Raw genomic sequence first — 26,673 nt, 5'->3', positions numbered from 1 at the left:
TGCTTCTAACAACATTTAATTTCCAGAGTAATTTTATAAATAACCTAACAGCTAAGTTAGAATAATAAAAATATATATCGTAGATATTTTTCCCCATGAAATAATGATTCTTCAAACAATATGTTAGTTATTAAATTAAAAAACCTGTAACTCCTAATCTACAAAAAGATAAGTCCTTTCACTTCGGAGTTCCGAATGACAATGGAAACTGAACGATAGGTGAACGCTGAACGCAAGGTGAACGCAAAGTGAACGGAACGAAGAGCGAACGCTGAACGCTTTGTGAACGGTGAACGTGAGCGCACGGTGAACGGTGAACGCAAAACTGTGAACGAAGAGCGAACGCTGAACGCACGCTGATCGAACGGTGAGTGAACGGAAAAATGGGAAAGTAGAACGTTTCAGGGACTGTAAGTTCATCCAAAAAAACGCAACTTTCACTTAAAGGTGCAAAGCGCTTATCGTCGGAACAGTTGCTTCCTATTATGTGTCGACTTCGGTCAGTTGCGACCAGGGCTCAAACTCACGGCCTTCCGATCACAGGGCGAGAGCTCTTCCGACTGTGCTACTGTAACGGTAGTTTATTTTTTAGATATAAACAGGGGAAATCGAAACATTTATCATTTTATTTAAGCATGTAAATGTATGAAAGTACTATTGCACTTTCATTCTTTGAAATCATATATACTACATACAACTTTTACAAAACCTGTCATTATGTAATATATTACCTATTTTATTAGTTTGTCCCACGTCTCAATATAAACGTTTCTCTTTTATTCTATCGGTGATGGATCCTCTCGACAGAGCTCAAGTACTCCTCCTCTGTGACCTGTGCCAGAGAGATGCATTACAGGTTCATTGTGAGCTTTGTGAAATTAGCCTGTGTAAGGCCTGTGAAAAAGAGCACCGTTCTGATTCATCCAAAAGACACATTATTGTCCCATACAGAGATAGAGCTCCAGCTCCTAACTATCCAAAATGTCCAAAACATTCTCAGAATGAATGTAAAATTTACTGTGATAAATGTGTCCCATCTGTTCTACCTGCATCTCTTCTGATAAACATCACGGGCATAAAACAACAGACATTGTACAAAAACTCAGTTCTAAAACAAAGGATTTAAAAAGAAATTTAAAAGAACTAGAAACAAACATATATGTCACTTACAAAGAAATTGCATTAGACATCAAGGCTGAAAAAGCTTCTTTTGAAAAACATTTTGAGAGACTGACAACAGCTGATACAAAACAAGGAAAAGACTGGCGCAAAGAAATTAACATCATTGTCAAGAAACAAAAATCTGAAATTGATGAGATGAAAACTAAACTCCTGGTTGCTCTTGATGAACATGAAAAGAAAATAAAAAAGGAAATTTCTGAAATAAATCAGAGCATTCTTGACCTGAGGAAAATACTGGACTCCAGTGATATCTCCCTAAACTTTGCATACAAATCCAGGAATGCTGAATTCAGAAGTTTGCCTCCTAAAATCAAGGTTTCATTTCCAGTTTTCTATCCTCGCCAGATCAACACAGTACAGCTCAATCAAATGTTTGGTTCCCTCTCAGAATTTTCCATTTCAACAGACGAACATGGCAACATCATGAAAACACCAATCAAATCATTGCTCGATGAACCTGAGCTCATCACCACCATAGACACTGGCCTAAGACTACTCAGTATTTCCTGTCTCAGTGATGAAGAAATCTGGACACGTGGAAAAGATAATATGATGAGACTTTACAACCTCCAGGGTGAACTACTGAAGTCAATCAAAACCAGATCTGAGAACACCCCACGTGACATAGCATTGACAAGGTGTGGAGATCTAGTGTATACTGACCTTGATGAAAGAACTGTAAACATAGTTAAGAATGATCAGACACAGGAAGTGATCAGACTAAAGAGATGGATACCTTTCAATGTCTGTAGTACCTCCTGTGGTGACCTTCTGGTTACAATGGACAGTGATGATAAAGAACAATCAAAAGTTGTCCGTTATTCTGGCTCTACACAGAAACAAACAATTCAGTTTGATAGAAAAGGTAAACCTTTGTATTCATCTGATTCCTTTAAATATATGACTGAGAACAAAAATCTAGATATCTGTGTATCTGACGATGGAGCCAAAGCATTAGTGGTGGTTAATGAGGCAGGAGAACTCCGATTCAAATACACTGGTCACCTCTCTTCAACCAAGGAATCATTTCATCCATCCGGCATCACAACAGACAGCCAGAGTCAGATCCTGATATCAGACGCTACCTACCAATGTATTCACATCCTAGACTATGATGGACATTTCTTTCGTTACATTGATAACTGCGATCTAAACGTTCCAAATTGTTTATGTGTGGATACTAGAGACAATCTCTTTGTGGTTGATTGGGGCAGTGGTAACTTGAAGAAAATCAAATATATGCAAACAATTTGTCAATAAATAACACGTTGGATGAGGCTGTTTTTGAACCTCTCAATATATATCGAAAATTGATATATTGTATTAATATGACTTCTTTTCATCCAAAAATATTAACATAATCCATGCAAAAGATTTTCCGATTTTATGATACTTGAAAATAACCTTCTGGATGGAGCGATTGGGGTATGAATTGCATATAAGTTCCTTCGTATAAGTTTCCTTTGTATATGGAATAGTTAGTCAAAAACTCGAAAATGAGATAATATGTGTCTTTAGACAATATTACGACACTCGCTTAACATGTCGAATCGTGAGCTTAAACTTGCATATTCCAGCATTAAAAAACGTTTTAACGCCCCAAAGCGCTACGAACAATGGCTGCAACAGCTGAGTCCAGCTCTGTAATTTTGAAACTTGTTGGATATTGGAAATTGTCATAAAGACTCAATATTGTCCAAATTAACCTTTTGTTCGATCAAACCATACGTCGTTTAAAATATAAAAATTTATGAAATTTTAAACGAATTAAATTTAAAATATTTATAGTTAATTTTTCATCATTATATTTTGTTTGCGTTATCTTTCTTTTGTACTGAAGCCTTTTTAGAAAAAAAAAATTGGGGGGACGTGACGCGTCGGACTTCTCTCTTATGTAACTTCCCATTAAATCTATACATCTTTTAAATAATAAGTCATTATGTAAAAACTAAAGATATATTAATACAAGTATAAAGAACGCATAATAATATGTGTGCGCATGTTTTGATATGAAGTTAACACTTTTTTTTTAATTTTAAAAAAGTTCACGAGCAATCGTTAATTGAACCTTCAGAATAAAATTTGCATAAGTATTTGAAAGATTTTAAGCAATAAAAGTTGCCCGTTTTCTAGTGATCTCTCCAAAGTGGGGATTACTAGGGAATGAGATCAACACTTGCAATATTTTCCACGTTCATTAATGTTAATAAAATATATTGTAAGGACCTGTCAGACTCTAAAATTTTATTATGGTATACTGTGTAATAATAATAGGGCGGATGGACTTTCTTGTAATATTATTTCATGTGAATCAAAACGTTGTACCAACATTGGTCAAAGATGTTAGAGTTTGCATGTATTTTTATGTACCATGAATAAGATACCCTTCAACTTAAATCTGCATGTATTTCTGGAGTTAAATGTCATTATCTTAGCAATTCTTCATGTGTGGATTAGCTGTAATACTTTGAATCATCTGCTTCCATGCAACTTGTTTACATCCCGCCATCTTTATCGGTGCATGTTATGTAGCTTAGATTCGTATTTTACCTAAATTGTTATTCTTATTACATCACGGGATTAATTACATGTTATCAATTACGTTAATTATTATTGTGATTTCTGCTATTCATTTGAATAATTATTATTCCCAATTACTTGTGTCTACAACTTGTATTATATTTTTATTCATCCGCGATATCGTCTGCGTACTCAGCAAATTTACTTCTATGAAATTTACAAGTTTCAGATATGAATGTTTTACTTACTTACTATAGAAACATCTTTTGTAATCCACATTAATTGGTAATATTGTCCTTTCACATTTTAATTATTGAGTTTGTTTGTAATCCATATTGTACGACAACTTTGTTTGACAGTACGACACAATTTTTGCTTTGTACGATGTCGTACATTGTCGTGATTGGTGGAACGTCGCCGTACAGCATTTTTATTGATTGAGTCTTGTCCTGTGACCCTTTTCCAAAGGTTATATATAGGGGGCGATCGCTTTATGTCAACAGATAATTTGAAGACGCAGGTACGTTAAGGCTTCCCATAGAAAATTACAATGTACGCTATGGTTTCACTTCTCTGAAGTAATATATGACTTCATAATTGAAAATGACCTCAAGTCACTGCAAACTTAACGAGACCGAGTCTAATTATTTCTACCCTAGATATTTTGATAAATTTTCTTGAATGAATTTTTACTATCTTATTAATTATTTTAAGATAAAAATATCAAATGTTTACCATCCCAATTTCTAAAAGGGCCATCTAAAAAGTTGTCAAATTTTACTATTGGACCCTATGGGAATTTGTTAGAAAAACGCCAAATTATCATATTTTCCCCATATTGTTTGTATTTCTGCCCTAGGAATTTCGTTTTTAGTCAAATACATCAAAGTTATTGTAAAACGTCACCGAATTGTGAAATTTCAAAAAAGTTGACCATCTGGTTTGGTCTAGGAATTATTACAAGAACTATTCTTATTACATCACGGGCATAATTACATGTTATTAATTAACCTGTATATTAAAACACAAAGTGAAAAACAACAAAGTTCAGGTTAGCTAAATGGCCCCTTCCTTTCCCAGGGACCCTTCAAAAACCAGGTGAGTGGTCCTCTTTAAGGTCCTTAACCTTTCACTAGTGTTACTTTGTTCTAGTAGCCAAAGATGCTTTCGAAATGAATGCTTGAAATACGGTCCCCACCTATGGCAACATTTGTTGGTACCACTATAGTCCCATTCTGATAGCGGGAAATGATAGTCCTAGGGCCCCTCTACCTTGCCCCAGTAATGATTTGAAGCACACTTCAAAGATAAGGGGTATAATAGCTGACCTTTAACCTGTATATTAAAACACAAAGTGAAAAACAACAAAGTTCAGGTTACCTTGCTGACTCTTTTTCTTCCCCGGGACCCTTCAAAAACCTGGCAAGTGGTTCGCCCTTAGGTCCTTAACCTTTCTCTAGTGTTACTTTGTTCTAGTAGCCAAGGATGCTTTCAAAATGAATGCTTGAAATACGTCTCCCACCTATGGCACCACTTGGTGGTACCACTACAGCCCCATTCTGATAACGGGAAATGATAGTCCTAGGGGCCCTCTACCTTGCCCCAGTAATGATTTGAAGCACACTTCAAAGACAAGGGGTATAATAGCTAACTTTTGACCTGTATATTAAAACACAAAGTGAAAAACAACAAAGTTCAGGTTAGCTAAATGGCCCCTTCCTTTCCCAGGGACCCTTCAAAAACCAGGTGAGTTGTTATCTTTAAGGTCCTTAACCTTTCACTAGTGTTACTTTGTTCTAGTAGCCAAAGATGCTTTCGAAATGAATGCTTGAAATACGGTCCCCACCTATGGCACCACTTAGTGATACCACTACAGCCACATTCTGATAGCGGGAAATGATAGTCCTAGGGGCCCTCTACCTTGCCCCAGTAATGATTTGAAGCACACTTCAAAGATAAGGGGTATAATAGCTGACCTTTGACCTGTATATTAAAACACAAAGTGAAAAACAACAAAGTTCAGGTTAGCTAAATGGCCCCTTCCCTTCCCAGGGACCCTTCAAAAACCAGGTGAGTTGTTATCTTTAAGGTCCTTAACCTTTCACTAGTGTTACTTTGTTCTAGTAGCCAAAGATGCTTTCGAAATGAATGCTTGAAATACGGTCCCCACCTATGGCACCACTTGGTGGTACCACTACAGCCCCATTCTGATAGCGGGAAATGATAGTCCTAGGGCCCCTCTACCTTGCCCCAGTAATGATTTGAAGCACACTTCAAAGATAAGGGGAATAATAGCTGACCTTTAACCTGTATATTAAAACACAAAGTTCAGGTTAGCTAAATGGCCCCTTCCTTTCCCAGGGACCCTTCAAAAACCAGGTGAGTGGTTCTCTTTAAGGTCCTTAACCTTTCACTAGTGTTACTTTTTTCTAGTAGCCAAAGATGCTTTCAAAATGAATGCTTGAAATACGGTCCCCACCTATGGCACCACTTGGTGGTACCACTACAGCCCCATTCTGATAGCGGGAAATGATAGTCCTAGGCGCCCTCTACCTTGCCCCAGTAATAATTTGTAGCACACTTCAAAGATAAGGGGAATAATAGCTGACCTTTAACCTGTATATTAAAACACAAAGTTCAGGTTAGCTAAATGGCCCCTTCCTTTCCCAGGGACCCTTCAAAAACCAGGTGAGTGGTTCTCTTTAAGGTCCTTAACCTTTCACTAGTGTTACTTTTTTCTAGTAGCCAAAGATGCTTTCAAAATGAATGCTTGAAATACGTCCCCCACCTATGGTACCACTACAGCCCCATTCTGATAGCGGGAAATGATAGTCCTAGGCGCCCTCTACCTTGCCCCAGTAATAATTTGTAGCACACTTCAAAGATAAGGGGTATAATAGCTAACCTTTAACCTGTATATTAAAACACAAAGTGAAAAACAGCAAAATTCAGGTTAGCTTACTGACCCTTTTTCTTCCCCGGGACCCTTCAAAAACAGGCAATTGGTTCTCCCTAAGGTCCTTAACCTTTCACAAGTGTTACTTTGTTCTAGTAGCCAAAGATGCTTTCAAAATGAATGCTTGAAATACGTCCCCTACCTATGGCACCACTTGGTGGTACCACTACAGCCCCATTCTGATAGCGGGAAATGATAGTCCTAGGGGCCCTCTACCTTGCCCCAGTAATGATTTGAAGCACACTTCAAAGATAAGGAGAATAACATCTGACTTTTAATCCATATATCAATAGACAAAGTGAAATACAACAAAGTTCAGGTTACCTAACTCGCCTTTTCTAGTCATTGAAACCTGTCAAAAAGTTGACAAGGGGTACTCCCTAAGGCCCTTAACTTTTTTCCAGTTAAGTGTTAGTTTGTTCTAGTGGTCAATGATGGTTGAAAAATGAAAGCTTGAAATATGTTCCCCACCTATGGCACCACTTGGTGGTGCCACTACAGCCTCATACCGATTGCGGGAAATGATAGTCCTAGAAATCTATCTTGCCACAGTAATGATTTAAAGCACACCACTCTTATAAGATAAGAGGTATGATAGCTGCTTGAAATATGTAACCCACCTTTTGCACCACTTGGTGGTACCACTTCAGCCTTATTTTCATGGCCGTATATAATAGCCCTGTGGAACCTTTACTTTGTGCCAGTAATTGTTCGAAGCACATTTCAAGGATAATAAAATAAAATAGATTAAATTACCTTCAAACCCTTATCAATGTAAATATTAGGAGTAAGCAAATTTCAGGTTAGCCTTTTGGCACCATCATGTTCCTGAGACCCGTAAAAGAGCTTAAAAGGGATTCTCCCGGAAGTACTTAACCTATTTCCAATGTTGGTTTGTTCTTAAGCGGTCAAAGATGGTGACAATTTCTCTTTTGTTTGTTTGTTTGTTTGTTGTTTTTGAAACCGCATAATTTTCCTTATGCAGGTCAGCTTAACTGCCTCCAAGTGTTTGAATTATTAAATAATAAAGTGTTGCATTAATTATCTAATTATCAATTATAAATTGTCGAAAATGAGGCATTAAACAGTATTGCGTCAGAGTACTCTCAGTCCTTTAATGAATTTCCTTATTGGCTGCTAGCTTCTACGGGTTTAATGGCTGCTGTTATTGGCTGCTAGCTTCAGTCTAGTATAAAAGACCCTTAAAACTTTCCGTATGTTCAACTTATGTAAAATTCAACATATAAGATTGATAAAAGACCTTATTTTACTTGTAATCTCATTTAAAATTGGTCATAAAATGAGCATTTTTGCAGGGTTTTTTTCTGTCTATAAACATATGTTCCTCCTGTGAAACAACAAAAGGTTTGGTATGAATTTGTGTAACTGGTATGGATCCCTCCCCCTACCTCCACCCCATCCCACCCAAAGTAATAAAAATTCCGGGATCTGTGTATGACGTAACAGGTAAATTAATATAAAGGTTACCAGAAAACAGAAACAGTGTCCTAAGATCATGTAATTATTGACCTGTATGTAAAAAAAATATACTAGTATAAGAATTAATAAACATCTGCCCAATCACTTACCACAGTTGTTCATCTGAAAATGTGATTTTTTTCTGCCCAAGGTACAGAAATTCCACCTAATAGACAGAAAATTCCTCTCCCCATCTTTTCTTCATCAGCATCTGAATGCTAGACTCATTGCAAACCAAATACACTTGTTCTGGTAGGAGAAAAACAAGAGAAAACAGTCTGAGTGAACTGTTCGCTTAACATGCTGCGGATATATATATGTAACAGGGTTTTCTTATGGTGTTAAAGAAGAACTCCTGCGTCTAAGGTTCGATCATTTTATTTTGTCATGTTGAATAAATAAATACATCAATAAAGCCCTGAAAATATCAATAACAAATTATAAGTATTTAGAAAACAAACAACCATATTACATTTATAATGATATTCATGAATTTAGGCATGAATTACTTTATAATAATCGATCATAAAAGTATTACACATTATACTGAGCATTGAAATAAATACATGGAAAAGTAAGAGTTATTTCCCTTACATCGACGTCTTGAAAACGAGAATATAAATCGAACTATTCCAAATAGAACTATTACAAATGAAATGAATAGTTCACAAATCTATTTGCAATAATATATACACAATAAATAGAAAATAATTGTAGGTATACCTGATTGTGGATCAAGGCTCAAACAATGGCCACCCGATAAAAATAACGGGTCTTGATATATATACTCCTATTAAACAATAATTATATTCTATATACTTCTGCATAATTGATATTTTATTTACATACTCAAAGAATTTATACTTTAAGCTTCATTTAATAATGATAAAGTTGAACTCAATATATCTTCACAAAATTACATTAAAAATCAAAGACGATGAATTATCGGAAAGTATAGAATAAGAATTAGTATAGATAAAAGAAATAGAAGTCAACTTACAGTCTCTGTCCTGAGGTCTCGTCTCAAAATTAATATTGTATATAATGATGACCAAAAATACTCATCTCACTTTCTCAATGGTCTATAGATGTCTGACCGATACACAAAGAGATCGGCGGGAAAAACGTCCCTAACCAATCGCAAGCTTGGTTATTAAAACTGACCAATAACATTATATACCCTCAGGATAAGTAAGAACTTCTAGAACATAAGTAAAGATTAAAACCAAATGAAGTTGTAATATTTTATTAATTTTATTAACGGTGAGCGCAAAACTCCGTGAAAACGAAATGCTGCGCGATGCTAAAAATAAAATATATACACGTGAATATTAAGTCACTGAACTATATAATATAATATTCACTTAATAAAATAAATTAAAATATTACTCTATCACATATGCCCCCTCCATACGAAATGACGTCCTCGTCATTATACTTGGAGCATATATACAATAAATAAAAACATCTAAATCAAATACATGTACTTACTTGGAATCCTTGTCTAAAATTGCATTCAATATTGCCCTGCATACCATATTTACAGCATACTCTCCATCTCGCATCCATTGGGGTGGTTTTGTAGTTCTCTTGGATCTGCGAGGGGGAGGTAAAGGTGCTATGCTGACCGAGTTTTCTACACTATCAATGGTTCCCTGATTTTCTTCCTGTTCTTCATCCTGTTCTGCAAGTTCCATAGCAGATGAACCTACTTCAGCAGCTCCAGCACTAATTTCATCTATAGATGAGTCTGTATCATCTGTATTTTTACTATCTTCAGGCATGGAATCTGTTTCCTTCATTGTGGAATGAGAGGCGTCCCTCTCGGCTTCCATATCCTGTCCTCTCTTGTCATTCTGATCGTCACCAGTCCGATCAAGAGGGATACTTGTAGTTACTGGCCTAGGCACTTTCACTTTCTTGGAGGAAATTACAATTATGTCAGATTCATCATCGGAATCATGGTCCTGGTTTAACTCAAGAGTTTCTGGTTCTCTGTTGTTATCATGGACATTTCTCTTCCTCCTTGGAGCTGGAACAGGTGTTGGTTTTGGACTATTCTCCTGATCATCAGGATTAAAAGTCGCCACTGGGAGTAGTAAATTCCTATGAAGAGTGCGTTGCCTCCCTAAACCATTTTCCTTCTTTACAGTAAAGACAGGGATTTCAGGATTTGGCTGCGCAACAACAACATAAGGATCATCTTCCCATCTATTAGAGAGTTTGTGCTTTCCATCAAAAGCCAAGATCTTCACTAGAACAGTATCTCCGACTTTGATGGTACTTCCTCTAACTCTTTGGTCGTAGAACTTCTTCTGCTTTTCTTGGGCTTTCTTTGTTGCTTTTGCTGCCAACTCATGTGCTTTCTCAAGCCGCTTCTGTAGATCTGTGATATAGCTAGTCATTGGTTGTTTCTTGGTAGTGGTGTTGTTCAAACCAAATGCTATATCTACAGGTAACCGGGGTTGTCGTCCAAACATCAGGAAGTAAGGAGTATGGCCAGTGGTGTCTTGTCTTAGCGAGTTGTATGCATGCACCATTGGTCCGACATACTTCCTCCAGTTCTGTTTTTGTTCTGTTGATAACGTTCCTAACATCTGAAGTAAAGTCCGGTTGAATCTTTCTGTGAGGCCATTTCCCATGGGATGGTAGGGTGTTGTTCTTGATCTTTCTATTCCTGTGAGATTACAGAGTTCCTTAATAATATTAGATTCGAAATTTGCTCCTTGGTCTGAGTGTAGTCGTTTTGGAAGGCCATAATGAAGAACAAAGTTGTTATAAAAGGCTTCGGCAGTTGTTTTGGCAGTTTGATTTCTTGTAGGTACGGCAACGGCATATTTCGTAAAGTGGTCAGTGATTACTAAAATGTGTTGATATCCGCCTTTTGAAGTTTCTAATGTCAGATAATCCAAACAGACTAATTCCAAAGGTTCTGAAGTTTGTATGTTGACTAAAGGAGCTCTGTCAGTGGTTGGCGATTTTCTCAACAGGCATCTTTTACAACCTTTAATCCATTCCTCGATATGATACGTCATACCGGGCCAGAAAAATCTCTCTCTAATAAATGATGTTGTCTTATCTCTCCCTGGATGACCAATGTTGTTATGGGAATACTTCAAAACTTCGTTGACTAAGTCAGGTGGTATAACAAGCTGTTGTTGTATCTCTGAATCAATTGTTGTTTCTCGGTACAGCTTATTGTCAATGATCTTGAATTTGTCGAAGTTCTTTCTGAAGATTGTTGATTCTTGTGTCGGTGGTAACTCATGTTTCCTAGGAAATCTTTTCTGCTCCACAAAGTATATCCAGTCTCTTATGATAGGATCCTGATGTTGTGCTTTCTCAATATCAATATGATGAATCTGCTGGCACTGTACTGACATCAAGGGCTGAAGAGTTTCATGGTTGAAACTTAAGCTTTCTATGTAAGGTTCTTGAGGCTGAACATGGATGCTTGCTATAGTCCTTATAGAGTCTTGTGAGATTGGCAGGTAATCCTTAGGTTCTACACCAGGTAATCTTGAGAGCGCATCTGCGTCTGAGTTGTTACGTCCTGGTCTGTAGAGAATATCAAATTCAAATGCTGCCAATGCTGCCACCCATCGATGTCCAGTTGCGTCCAGTTTTGCTGTTGAAAGTACATATGTTAAAGGATTGTTGTCTGTTATAACTATAAATTTCTTGCCAAATAGATAGTCCTGAAATTTTTCTGTAACTGCCCATTTCAGCGCCAAAAATTCCAATTTATGTGCCGGATAGTTGCGTTCTGATTTACTTAATCCTCTACTAGCATAGGCAATTACATGGTTGATTCCTTCCTGTTTTTGATAGAGAATGGCTCCTAAACCAACTGAACTGGCATCCGTATGAATTTCGAATGGTAAGTCAAAATTAGGATAAGAAAGGATGGGTGGGGATGACAAATGCTGTTTCAGCATCTGGAAAGCTTCTTCCTGCTCTTGCTCCCAATGCCACTCAGGAATCCTAGTTTTCTTCTTCATTGTTGTTTTTGACTTGGTGGTTGACGGTATAAGACTCGTAAGGGGTCTAGCTATTTTTGAAAAGTCTTTGATAAATTTTCTATAATATCCCACAAAACCTAAAAACTTCCTGACCTCCTCTGGTTTTGTGGGTGTAGGCCATTCCTTAATCTTCTGAACTTTATCATCATCAGGTTCTATTCCCTTAGTAGATACAATATGGCCCACATATTTTATTCTTTTCTTAAACAAAGAACATTTCTTTGGTGATAATTTGATCCCACAATCCTTCAGTCTTTGGAATACTGTCCTCAATCTGTCTAGATGTTCATCAAAATTATCTCCTGAAAACACAATAGCATCAACCAGGTAAATAAAACAGATGTGATGATGAAGATCCCCTAAACACTCCTCCATTAGTCGTTGGTACGTTGCTGGAGCATTAACTAATCCCATCGCCATGCGATTATGTTCAAAGAAACCCAAGGGACCGACAGTGAAAGCAGTTCTCTCCTTGTGTTCTTCTGCTATAGGGATCTGGTAATATCCTGACTTCATATCTAGGACAGAAAACCAAGTATTTCCAGCAAGCGAGTCCAATATCTCATCGATACGAGGAAGGGCATAGTTATCCTTCTTAGTCTTGCTGTTAAGATGACGATAGTCTATGCAGATCCTTAGTTGACCATTTTTCTTTCGTACTAGGACGACGTTTGATGAGAATGGTGAGTGAGATCTCCTAATAATTCCGGCTGCTAATTGTTGCTCTATGTGCTCTCTCACTTCATCAATCATAGATGGTGGAATGCGACGGAAACGTTGCTTAAAAGGCGTTTCATCTTCAAGTTCAATTCTGTGTTCCACAAAAGGGCAGTATCCAATGTCAGTGTCTCCTTTTGAGAATAAGGAATCATAGTCATTGAGCAATTCTTCAATTTTCTCTAGCTGCAACTGAGAAAGTTCATCTCGAGGAAGGTCAATTTGCTCCAATACATCTGATGTTTCTGATAAGTTGTTCCTTGGAAAATTTTGGACATTGACTTGTTGCACTTCACACAGTAATGCATGAGGGTAGACTGTCACTTTGTTTGTAGTAACGTTGTTGATGTGCACTGGTACTGGAAAATTCCTTGCAGTATCATAGGTGATGACACTGGGCTCTATATCCAGATCAGCTGGAATACGAGAGTTGACTGTAGGTGACAGCATCCCACACACAGGATGGTAAGGTAACTCATCATGCAGGTATCCCTGGATGACTACACTGCTGTTGGGTTGTATAGTCACAGGTCTCTCCTCAGCTGACTTCACCAGTGCTAGCACGTATGAACGTCTGGATAACTCACGCTCACGCAGGGTCATACATCGAAAGGCAAGGTACCATGGGGTATGTAATTTTGCCTTCTGTAGAAATCTGACACCAAATTTCTGTTTTGTTTCCATCAGAAGTACAGAAAGGATGTTGGTCCCAATAAGAACTGGTACTGACTCATGGTAAGTAGTCTCATTCACTATGAGAAACAAACACTCAATTGTCTCTGGTGCATCAGAAATGCCTTCAACTCGTAGTTCACATGATATTACACCATGATATGGCAATTCTGTCCCATCAGCACACTCAAGAGTAAGTAGGCAATCAACTGGCTGCAGTGGAATATCCTGTAGATGGGTATCATAAAATTTGCGACTTATAGTCGACACAGCAGATCCAGTATCGATGAGCGCCTGTGTCAGCACACCTTGTATCTGCACTTCTATCTCATTTGATGACCCGACAAGTGTTGTATTTTGTCTCGATATTTGTTTCCTAGTCTTTCGTGGAATAAAATCATGTTGACGTCTTGAATGGTCTAGTCTAACATGGCAATTTGTGTCTAGGTGTCCATATTGTCCACATCTAATGCATAAAATTTGTGAGTTGATTTGAGTGGGACAAGGTTCCTCCATAAAGCCGCCAATTTGTCCCTCATTAGTGGCTTCTATTGGTTTAAATTGAAATTTCTACCATGGTATCCACCATATCCTCCTCTGTTTTGGTATGTGGATCCTCGGTTTCCTCTATATCCTCCTCTGTTTGGATATGATGATCCTCGACTTCTTTCAGAGTGTTGATAACCTCCACGGTTTCTTGAATAATTGTAATTTCCTGTATTAGTCTGTTCAGTTCTGGGAGGAAAATAATCCTTTGATTTTGATTTCTTGACTTCTCGCTCCATGTCTCCAATTCTTTTGTCCATAGCCTCTAATTTTCTAAGGATCAGGTCCATAGAGGAATCTTTATCTCCAATCTTGGATACTTGTGATTTCTTCTTGTCATTTGATGATGATGATGGTGCTGATAACTTCATGTCAAGCTCGATGGTACGTAATTCCTTTCTCAGTGTTTCAAAGTCATTGATGGTGTCATACTTGTAGCGGCTCGCATTGCGGAGATTGTTATCACTCAACCCAGACCATAATTTTGTTCTCAGCATCTCATTCTTCACATCATTGCTGATGGCTTTCCTCTCAATGCATCGCTGTAAGATGCTCTCCAATCTCATGCCAAAGTCCACTACAGTTTCTCCTTCCTCCTGTTTAGAAGCATAGAATTGCTGAATCAGCTTCTCACTGGGGTAGATGTTCCCATAGACTCCATCCAGTTTGGATAATATCTGCTGAGGAGTTGCATCTGTGGGTAATGTAAGCAGCAGACTCCTAGCTTTACCCTTTAAGGAGGATCTTATTGCTTGAAGGATTATGTGAGTTGCACAAGCACCATCCCTGAGAGCACACTGCACATCATTTTTCCAGACATCAAATGCTGTCTCATTTTTCTCCTCTCCAGAAAATATAGAAAACCAAGGACGAACAGTCGATGAATCAAACACAAATCCTGAGCATGTATCCGAATGTGATAGTTGATTGTGTTCCTGAGGTTCAAATTTGACTGTTGATGGTTTGCGAACTTTTGGCCTAGCTCCACCCTCTGCAGCGGGTGTGCTTTGGTCCAAAGGTGTCCTCAATAGCTGGTACTCATCATTTGTCAAGATCTTATAATCTGTGTGCTCAGACAAGTAATTGATCATACGTTGGATTTGCTGTTGATTAAGTGCAGTCTTCACCCTTCTTCAAATGAACGCTTTGATCTGATGCCATGATTTTGCTTAAGTATCTCTAACCACTAAGTACTATTGTAACAAAGCTCTAATAGTATGTCAACTTTTGTAAAACTATATAGCTAATTTCTTAATTAATCTAACTCAAGAACTGTAAATAATTATAGCAATGTCAGGTTTCTTCTTACAAATAAATTTAACGCATGATAATCAATGCTGAAAAAAAATCAAGATTAAAGGCTAAAAAAAAAATTAAATTAATAAATGCTGAAATAAATTTAAAATTAAATTCTGAAAAAAATAATTCAAATTAAATTTGAAAACTCACTAACTTCTTAATCTGTAGCTGAAAATAAATAAATTAATGATAAATACTTTCAACCTTGATCAAATACAAAACTGAAATTGAAATGTTCACAGTTTAGTATTCCTGAAATAAAGTGTTCTAAGAAAGATAACTCGTCAATTGCAATAAACTAAGGGCAGATAATTCTGCATAGCAATCAAAGGTGTGTCTGCTCAAGCGTGACGATCTTCGCGACAGCACTCGTCTACACTGGAAATTTAAATCTATTAATAGCACTACACAAACTTGAATACTCTGCACAAGGTAATGGTTTCAAAGTGTGCTATATAAAGAAAAAAAACAGTCAAAATATTATGCTACTATGTACACTACAATAACTACTACTGTCTAATTCTAACTTATAAAATACACATAATTATTTACAAACCAATGAACGCGATTCGCGATTGATCTAGATCTCAGGTAAACACAGGCAAAGGCTTTGAAGAAAAGACACGATTACATGTATAACCGACAGTATAATACTATCTCTATGTCAATTTGTGTATCAACCAAACACTCTCTAAATATATGCACTCTACCGACAGACTTTGAATGACAGACTGACCAGAATAAATACACCTAACCAACACAAATATACGTTGACTGTGCTTTTGATCAGGTAATATACTAATACTCAACACTGGTACCCAACGCTCAACTGTTGTACGTGGTTCTATAGGCACACGTTACCGTTATACACTATACATGTACTACTATCGTCGAAATGTCAACATTGTCAAACAGAAAGTAGAGAGTAAGAAATGAAAGGAGGGTGTTAGTACAAGCATGCAAAATTTACTCGCGGTTCCTAACTTTAAACTGAACGAAAAAAAATGAGTTCAACTGAAACTTTTCAAACTGAAGAAAATCAAATGAAATAAACTGATAATTCACATTGTAAAAAAAATATGCAGCTGCAGTTTAACCAACAAAAAATATACAGGTGTAATTTGAACAGAGGTGAAAAAATAACACAAGTGCAAAAAGGGTAACTTTACAACCTTACCGTACGTACGTACTCTCTCTCTCTCTGTATTTCTACTGGCCAGGCAAAATATACATGTATACACAAATCACTACACTAAAGTTTTATAATACTGGTAAGTCCATGGACATCTTAGACGTCGTAGCATGTCATATTCACTTCCGACCTTGTCACAGTCCAGCAGTACCACGAACTGAGTTAATCACCACAGTACACACACGGGAAACTTCACACAAGGAATGGAATGCAGGGTCCCTACATGGGCGCCATTTCTGTAACAGGGTTTTCTTATGGTGTTAAAGAAGAACTCCTGCGTCTAAGGTTCGATCATTTTATTTTGTCATGTTGAATAAATAAATACATCAATAAAGCCCTGAAAATATCAATAACAAATTATAAGTATTTAGAAAACAAACAACCATATTACATTTATAATGATATTCATGAATTTAGGCATGAATTACTTTATAATAATCGATCATAAAAGTATTACACATTATACTGAGCATTGAAATAAATACATGGAAAAGTAAGAGTTATTTCCCTTACATCGACGTCTTGAAAACGAGAATATAAATCGAACTATTCCAAATAGAACTATTACAAATGAATAGTTCACAAATCTATTTGCAATAATATATACACAATAAATAGAAAATAATTGTAGGTATACCTGATTGTGGATCAAGGCTCAAACAATGGCCACCCGATAAAAATAACGGGTCTTGATATATATACTCCTATTAAACAATAATTATATTCTATATACTTCTGCATAATTGATATTTTATTTACATACTCAAAGAATTTATACTTTAAGCTTCATTTAATAATGATAAAGTTGAACTCAGTATATCTTCACAAAATTACATTAAAAATCAAAGACGATGAATTATCGGAAAGTATAGAATAAGAATTAGTATAGATAAAAGAAATAGAAGTCAACTTACAGTCTCTGTCCTGAGGTCTCGTCTCAAAATTAATATTGTATATAATGATGACCAAAAATACTCATCTCACTTTCTCAATGGTCTATAGATGTCTGACCGATACACAAAGAGATCGGCGGGAAAAACGTCCCTAACCAATCGCAAGCTTGGTTATTAAAACTGACCAATAACATTATATACCCTCAGGATAAGTAAGAACTTCTAGAACATAAGTAAAGATTAAAACCAAATGAAGTTGTAATATTTTATTAATTTTATTAACGGTGAGCGCAAAACTCCGTGAAAACGAAATGCTGCGCGATGCTAAAAATAAAATATATACACGTGAATATTAAGTCACTGAACTATATAATATAATATTCACTTAATAAAATAAATTAAAATATTACTCTATCACATAGGAAGTTACATTTAGTTGAGAAACGTGCAGTTTAATTTTTTCCCAAGCAGATCATATTTCCTGAATATAAAAATCTAGCAAAAACATTTATTTCTGACCGTTTTATTTTCTTTGGTTTACTTTTAGCAGAAATACTTATCAATAGTTTACTTTTATTGCCTGACGTAAGTAATGTGTCATGTCCTTTAATTCTTAATATTTACATTCTACATGTATTTTGCTTATAAAGTGTGAGGAAAACTATGACATTCAAAACATCATAACACGAACAAGGGGTCAAAAGGTTTATGTATGCGTTTTTTTTGACGTCACAAACGTTGAACGCCGTGGAAGTGCAACGTCATAAGCGAAAATCAAAATTCAAGCTCACACTGAACAGAAGCTGTTGCAACAGCTCTTCCATTAATTGTAACTTACTGGAAGAATAATACAGGGATTTTGAGTTAAAAATGTAAATATGAGCATTGAATCGTTATTTTTTGAAAGATATAGTCTCATAACTGCAATGATGTGTGCAAACTAATTTTCATAACGTGCTAATGCGCGTTACTCAATTTGTTTGCACACACCGTCGCAGTTATGAGACTATATCTTTAAAAAAAATAATGATTCAATGCTTAATTATCATCGATAAAATTATCAACAGTGAATGCAATTTGATGTAAGAATATATCTCCTTAATTGTTATTTCGTTTAAGTTTACTATTAGGATTATATATATCCATTGTGTTCCTTACGAAGGCAGGGGCGTAGCTGCCTATACGCAAATACGCAAGTGCGTACACATCATTTTTCACAAAAAAAGGAGAAAGAGAGAAAGAAAGGTTATTCGAAGAAAAAAATCTCAGAACCATCCAACAAATATTCGTGTTGAAATTCTTTTGTGTCATACTGTTTCTATTTGATTTTTATTATCAAGACTATGTCATAAAACTTTAAATTCTTTATTTAATCATTGTCAAATCCAAATAAATCGATTAATTTGTCATTGTTTTTCAATACATTGATATTTTTTTAAAAGATCTTTGAGAAATTAAATTTCAAACACATCGTTGAATGCTATGATCTACTATTATATAATTTTAAAAAACGATATTTTATCGTTAATAATTAACAGTTAGTATACGTGTTTTTGAACGTTATAAAAAAAAAGAGTATATGATACCAATATATCGGTGAAATATTTAGCCTAAACTATACAGGTACAATAAGTTTTCATGGAAGAATTAACTTTGCGTTAAAACAATAAAAATAACTATGATGTCTTTTATTTTCTAAACAAAGGCTAAATGGCATGATTTTTATTTTGCAATGAATGAAATATTTGGTATTATTATACTTTCATGTTAAATACTAAAATCTGATTGGTTAAGACACATTTAACAATCCGTAATATTACCCTCAGCGTTAGCAACACACTTGACAACGGGTAACATTACGAAAATATCACATGCGTTCAAATCATGCGCGTACGGTTCACCGTAGAATTCTCAAAACGTCGGTTGTGCGTTTGAAAGAAACCGAGTAAACGACGTCAATAAAAGCTTGCGTCCGATGTGGCTTACTTGAAAAAGACAAACGACAGACGAAACATCCTTGCGAGTGCAAACTTTAGGTGATAAAGGACTTTTTGAGTAGCAAACAAATAATAAAGAGGTTGGTAAATCTTTTACGAAGCTTTCCTATTGAGAAAAATAGAAGTGGGGAGTTTGAAAGCTTTCTAAGCGTGAAGTTAACGACGATCTCCGAATTTTTTAATGACATCCGAAATCAATAAGACATTCAGTATAATAAAATAAATAGTGCACGTTTTTGAGGGTAACAGTTGAAATTGACACCCCTCGGAAAACCATTGTCAACCTCCGCTGACGCGTCGGTTGACAATGGTTTTCCTTGGGGTGTCAATTTCAACTGTTACCCTCAAAAACGTGCACTATTTATATAATACTCAGGAGCTTCTGGGCACTCACCAGCAGGCATGTAGTATCAAGGGGGTCAGGGGGATGACCTGTCCTCATTTATTTCCAAACCTTACCTTTAACTATTGAAAATGTTTTTTGAAAGGGTGGTCCCCCCCCCCCATTTTTTTTGTTGTAGAAGAGTTAAATCATGGTAATTTGGTAATGTATTAATAAAATTGTGATTTGTGAAAGTTGGAACATAACCAACCCACTCTCCGACCCCTGTCGTTCTCTGCGTACACTTCACTTCCGTGCTGGCTACGCGCCTGGAAGGCGCATTTTAAAAACTTAAATATTTTGTTACCATGTCCTATCGTTTCTGAGAGGATTAGATGTTCTTAACGATGCAAGAAGTTTTTTCTTCCCATCAAAGAGTAAACAGAGATCAGCTGTTCGTAAAAACAGTATGTGATATATAACTTATATATAAGTTTTATATATATATATATATATATATTCTAATTTGAGTAAATGGTAAGAAATATAAAGTAAAATGATACATGTATATTGGTATACTGAATGAATAAACACGTGCATGGAATATATATTAGATCATACACGGCTCCCTATGGAATGTCGGGGCGGTCTTACATTAGGGTTAAACATCACACGCAATGCCTTCTTCATTATATTACTGGGCATTAGATGTAAAGAGACAAATGAGTCAAAATCATGTACATCTATTTCTTTTAGACTATCTGTACGATGAATCGAAAGGTTTATATGGTATATAATAGCAGTAATAATAATAATGATAATATCATATTATTATAGTATTAATGTTATAATAATAATAATAATAATAATAATAATAATAATAATAATAATAGTTATATAGTATAGCAGAGTTCTGAAAAACTGACACCCAAGCAGAAAGGTGCAATAAGTGCCGTCAAAATCAACCGAAGGTTGAATATACAGTATGGTTATTAACTCTTCTATCGTGCTTATCAAGGTCACTCGAGTTTTATTTCTAAGTTTGTAAACAACATCGAATTGGAGCTTGCAGAGGGCGAGAAACTTTATTTTTGAAATTTGCATCAAAATCAGGGCTAGATTCAGAAATTTGACTAATAATGGCTTTGCTCTTCTGAAGAAGATTTTTTTTTTAAATTCTTTTTATAAATTTATTTTGTCTAAACTTCGATCTCACAACAAAACATTTACTAATTAAGCCACTTGTTTGATTTCTCAATAATTCCTGACATTTAAGAATTTAATTAAGTCAGTGACCATTCTACATGTATAGCTGAATCCTCTTAATGTGCTAAAGGATCACCCCTTTATAAATATCGAGAAGACCTATTGGACCAGGATTGATTTTTTGTCTTTAAAAAAAGCTTAACGATGTTTTGTTCAGCTCAGTCTCAGTGTCCTCAGGCTACATACATAGTTATTTGTTTCTCATACACCATTTTTATTCTTGTCAGTAGAGACGGGAAGATCCCTTTTTTAAAGTTGTATATAAATGTGTATCTCATTGTATGCATAATTGAGGGAAGAGCCGTTGCTCAAGAAATCTAGATGAAGGCGGCTTGCTTAGCGGGGTTTACTAACTTCTAAACGGCAATGGTTTTCATAAGAAATAAAAGAAATGATATTCAGTGGATGTAAATACTTCGGCAAGTTTTTTTGATATTTTCATTGTAATGGTAATTATAATGTTTGCGGTCTGAATTTCCTATCTTTTACAATGCATTTTTATAGAAATAATTTAAGCATGCCATTAATGTATACAAATTGCATAAAAGAAATGATAGAAAGTACAGTTACTGATATGTAGCCCTACTGTTTTACAAGAGGCTTAAAGGGTCTTAATGGTCACTTGAGTTGGTGAATAAACAAGAAGTAAAAACTCTAAAAGTAGAGTTAAAATTTACGCATGTAATTAATGGAGCCTGTCCTAGCACAAGAACATCTGACCCATTGGTTATGATTTTCACATATATATCTGATACAAATACCCTTGCCGTAACAAAATTAGAACTTGGTTTGCCTGCTAAATACCTAAGAAAAAAGATTTTCAAACTAATATTGCAATTTTTACTACGGGTATCTGATCAGTAGAACCACCTACTAAAACCAAAATCTCTTTTCTGGGGGTCACAATTTTCATAATTTAGGTAGAGGCAAACTTGCTGATCAACACCATGCATTTCATTTGTTTACTTATAATCCGAGAACAAAACATTTTAATAAATTAATATATATTTCTTTAATAATCAAAAGATCCTCATTCTAAAACCGAAAATCTCTGAAAAGGGGTACATGAGTTTTACAATACAAAGTCCATTTCTCGTCATAACCATGCACTTATTTTTTTCTGCTTAATATGCAGATGCAAAGAAGAATATTTTCAAAGAACTTATTACATTTAGGAGGTCTATAATGTAGATTTTATTGCAAAATTCATTATTTGAAGTAAAAATTGGGCCTATATGATCCTTGTCATTAAGGGTATATTTGCTAAATTTGTCACAATATGATTATAAAATTCATAAAAAATAATTTAATATATATTTCAGGACCAACATAAAACATTTCACTGCCCAAAATAACTCTGTGTACAGCCTGCATGAAAAAAGAAATCCAAACTTAACAGTACTGTAAAAACTTCGAAATAGAAAATTGATCATTTTCTTCTTTTAAAAAAACCTTCTGCCATAAAATATAGTTCCTTACTTAATGCTTTTTAAATGGAATTCAGTCGTGGATTTTTAACTGAATATAGCTTAACTCGCATTATTTTTTGAATACATATTTAATGTTAGAACTAAAATATGATATAGAATTCTAGAAATAAAGGTCCAGACAAAAATTTGCTCAAGGATCGAACTTCTTTAAGTAACAACTGAAGACACTTGTTTAAAATATGACTATGAACAGAAAGAATTTATGTTTATCTTGTGGAAGTCTACACTTGAAGTTTAAAATGTAATTAATTGAAACCAAACGAAGAAAAAGCACTTAAAACTAATAGTATATCCAAAGGACATATAAATGTCTTGTCCACTATGAATTGGTACTTTTGTATGGCAAAATAAAAAGAAAGAATCTTGTTTCTTCATTCTGAGCAGTCATCATATATAATAAAATGTAAAATTGTTAGAAAATGGTCAGGGGCCGCCAAGGAGAGTTTTCCCTGACTTAGATCACAAGTTAGCATAGAAACTGACAATGCCAACTCAAACAAGTAAAAGTTTATGACTTACATTATGATCGTAATGAAGACTGAATGTAAATCTCGACAGCTTTGCCCTTTGTGGTCCCATTTTACCCAAGAGGTCATGATCTGAAAAAACCTGAATTTATACAATACTTGAAGATGCTTTCATATAAATATAATTAAACATGGTTTTGTTGTGCATGCCTTGAAAGATGATTTTCCTATGTATTTCCTTGTAAAACTTTGAACACACATTGTGGCTTATCCCTATCCCCAGGGGTCATTGAATGATTCTATACTCAGGATGATTCCAAATAAATATGATCAGCATTTGGCTGTTCTTGAGGACATTTTAAAACCTTTATGTTTATGTGTAATTCTTTTTTAAAAAGATTTTCCTGTTGTATTCCTATGTTAAACTTTGATCGCCCACAGTGGCCACACCCTATATATACTTCCCCCGTTCATGATTTGAACACTTCACTAAAATCTACTTTATAAGAACTTTTCAAATAAATTTCACCTTTTCTGGCCCAGTTGTTCTTGAGAAGATTTTTAAATAACCCGGATCTCCCAGTTTTCACCATGTCTTTATTATCTTCCCTTGGAAGAGGTCATGAACCTCAATTGGACAAATTTAAACCATCTTCAAACAAGGATAATATTCGGATCCCACTATGAGACGTGGAGACCGGTCCTTCGGATGAGACCGTATAAACCGAGGTCCCGTGTCTCAGTAGGTGCTGGCACGAAAAAGATCCCTCACTGCTCAATGTCCCTGATTTCCGAGTAAAGGTCAAAATTTGTAGCCCTACGCCGGCAAGTGGTGGCGTCTTCATATGAGTGAAAAATTCTCGAGAGAGACGTTAAACAAACAAACAAACAAGAATAATATGTTCCATGGTTGGTTGAAATTGGCCTAGTGCTTCTTGAGAAGAAGACAAAGATATAAAAAATTTACGATGACAATGATAACAACGACAGACAACGGACAATCTTGATATAAAAATCTCACTTTAGCTTTCGGCTTAAAAGTCATATTTTAAAAAAAAAAAAACTTAGAAAAAATTAATCTGAAAATTACAGGTGCAGTATTCATATAATATTTTATTATACAACTAAGGAGCTATGCTCCATCGTGTAATTCTGATCACGTCCATATCGGGTATCTACACATAATCAGTATTATATGGGGTTAGTCACTTGTACCATAGATATAACTAAAATTTATCTAAATTGATTTTAATCTTATAATTGTAGTACAAATTTTGGTTGACTTCCATGTGTTTTTGAAAAATGTGCTACACTTCAATGTAACAGGTTGTTTTGATTTAATTTTTGTGTATTTAAACTGTCGAAACCCTTTTTAACTTAATTTCATTTTTCAAGAATTTAAAACAATATAAGAGCCATTCTCTGCAATGACTTGAACTTTTATATAGGAGCTGTGGCACGCATGGTCTCAGAATTTCTCCAAACTCTCTATGATAAAAGTATTTGATACCGTAAACTCAAATCAGGCAAACATTGGTTGCTACGTGTCATGATTACCATAGCAACATGTCCTAAAGTTTGAAAAATGGCATTTTGAACATGTTCAGAGTCCCAAGGTTAACGTTTGCAGCAAAGCAAACAAGTGGCAATGACTGTTTCTGATAGGTGAAGGCCTGATGTCTTAAATGCATGATAAACATGTTTTGTAAATCAACTATTACTTATGTTACTATGGAAACAAAATATTCAAAAGTAATAATTTTGTTCATTTAATTTTATAAAATCAAACACTTAAGAATAAAAACAATTATAGGTTGAAATGCAAGCAAATAATAGATAAAAGATCCTTGTAACATATACCAAGGATGAAATATGATATTTCTTACAGGTTGGCAATCGTTGCCATGGTTTTAATACCACGAAGGGATTTCAAATTTACTCTCTTAGTATTTTAATCTTATCCTATCTTTTTAAAAAGCATATTTCTACACAACTGATGATCCATTTTTAAAAGTGTTGGTTTGACAATAATTTCACATTTCAAAAAATTCAAATTCAATTCTTTTTAAAATAGAGCATTGCTATGGAAATTTGCCGAAAAAATATGCATTAAAATCTGAAAAATATTCTGTTTCCCTGGATACGTACCCTTGTATGTAGATTCCCAAAACTTTTATGATTGATATTTATGAAAAACTAACTTGACTTTCAGTATTTACTACCACCCAATCTCTAACTGGATGCAAAAATCTGGCACATAGGGTTTGATATTGATATAAAATTAACAAAATCGAACATTTTCCCTTCTTGTTAACTATAGACACAGTATTGTATTTTTCAACAAACTTTATCAATATATGATATTCAACTTCAGTTCTACCAGATTAGTGCTATTCAAGGTGAGTCAAATAATATGTTTCTTGATTTAAAGGTAAGTAAATTCCTAAGGCAGCAAAAAGTATCACTTTAAACGTCTGGTACGTTGTTTCCATGGTTACACTGTAAAGTAACAATTAATCCCAGTTTTTTTTAAATGTTGTCGGTGTTGCAAGGTCATAAGGATGTATATGTGCCAGTCATGAATTTTATTGTTTTTCCTCAAGATAGTAGCATTGACCCAATTTTAGCAACAGATTTTGCATGTTTTCGCTGTGTTACCATGGCAACCATAAAAGTTATTTTAGAATAATATTGCCAATACTTCATTACTTAAGGTCAAATAGTTTTATTGTTTTTCTTAAGTTGTTGATTGAGTTTGATCATGTAACACCTATCATTAGTGAATACTGAGCGTTTTTCAGCATCTAAAATGTATTCTAAATGTACCCATGGTTACCACTTATTTAGAGATAAATTCTAAATAGTTTCTTTATAGCATAAGTGGCAACAAGGTGTCATGTTTTTGTAAGAATGGTTTGTTTTTTTTCTTAGTCTATATTGAGGCTTAATAAAGATTCAAAGTAGCTGAAAATCTCAATTTTTCCAACTTTTCTGGCTGTTACCATGGCAACCAAGAAACATAGCAACGAAATTTTATTTGATATATGTTTCTGGTGTCAAGTTGTAATAATGGGCAAAGTTTCATCAAAATCGGTGACCATGCGTGGCAAAGAGGTTTAAGTCGTTACAGAGAATCGCTATAAATATAAAGGAATTTGATAATGAAGTCATTTAAGAGAAACAAACAATGTCATTAATTTGCAATATTCTACGTACTGTATACAGGGTTATTTTCGCCCCGTGCTATTTTCGTCCTTTTACACTTGCAAACAATTTTGCCCTGTTTTAAATTTACCCAGTCATAGTTCTGTTTAAGAAATATAATATACTGTCTTCTTTGAATTCCCTCTGTTTTAAATTCGCCCACTGTGAGTAGGGCGAAAGGGGCGAAAATAAAACGGGGCAAAATTTTCCCTGCATACAGTTACTGTATTAATTAGTTATGTCTTCATCGATGAGAATAGTTTAAAAGAATGAAGAAAATTTTCTTTTTGTTTTGTTTTTCAACAGGTCAACGTCTGAATGAAAAGTCAGTTTTTAATTTATAAATGAGGACCTTTCTGTGTTTTGTATTTTTGTCCCCCGCTTTCACTGAAAGTGGGGGATATTAATTTGGGTCTGATTGTCTGTCCGTCCGACTGTATTTCTGTCCG

General features: G+C 35.1%; 1 protein-coding gene across 1 annotated transcript; it reads left to right on the top strand.

Annotated features, from left to right (window-relative positions):
* Positions 1-854: 854 nt before the first annotated feature.
* On the top strand, positions 855-2,467 carry LOC133186381 (uncharacterized). Its single transcript, XM_061321636.1, has one exon. It carries the CDS (start codon positions 1,027-1,029, stop codon positions 2,440-2,442), a length of 1,416 nt encoding a protein of 471 aa, XP_061177620.1. The 5' UTR covers positions 855-1,026; the 3' UTR covers positions 2,443-2,467.
* Positions 2,468-26,673: the final 24,206 nt, after the last annotated feature.

Source organism: Saccostrea echinata, unplaced genomic scaffold (assembly GCF_033153115.1).
Source record: "Saccostrea echinata isolate AGI-Se365-2 ecotype Australia unplaced genomic scaffold, CSIRO_AGI_Sech_v1 ptg000013l, whole genome shotgun sequence".
NCBI classification, from domain to species: Eukaryota; Metazoa; Mollusca; class Bivalvia; order Ostreida; family Ostreidae; genus Saccostrea; species Saccostrea echinata.
Note: the sequence above shows the minus strand (reverse complement) of the source record. Positions and strands in the feature narration are given on the sequence as shown.

Bases quoted from the DNA above. Each gene is read 5' to 3' on its own strand.
- LOC133186381 (XM_061321636.1), top strand. From the start codon at position 1,027: ATGTGTCCCATCTGTTCTACCTGCATCTCTTCTGATAAACATCACGGG.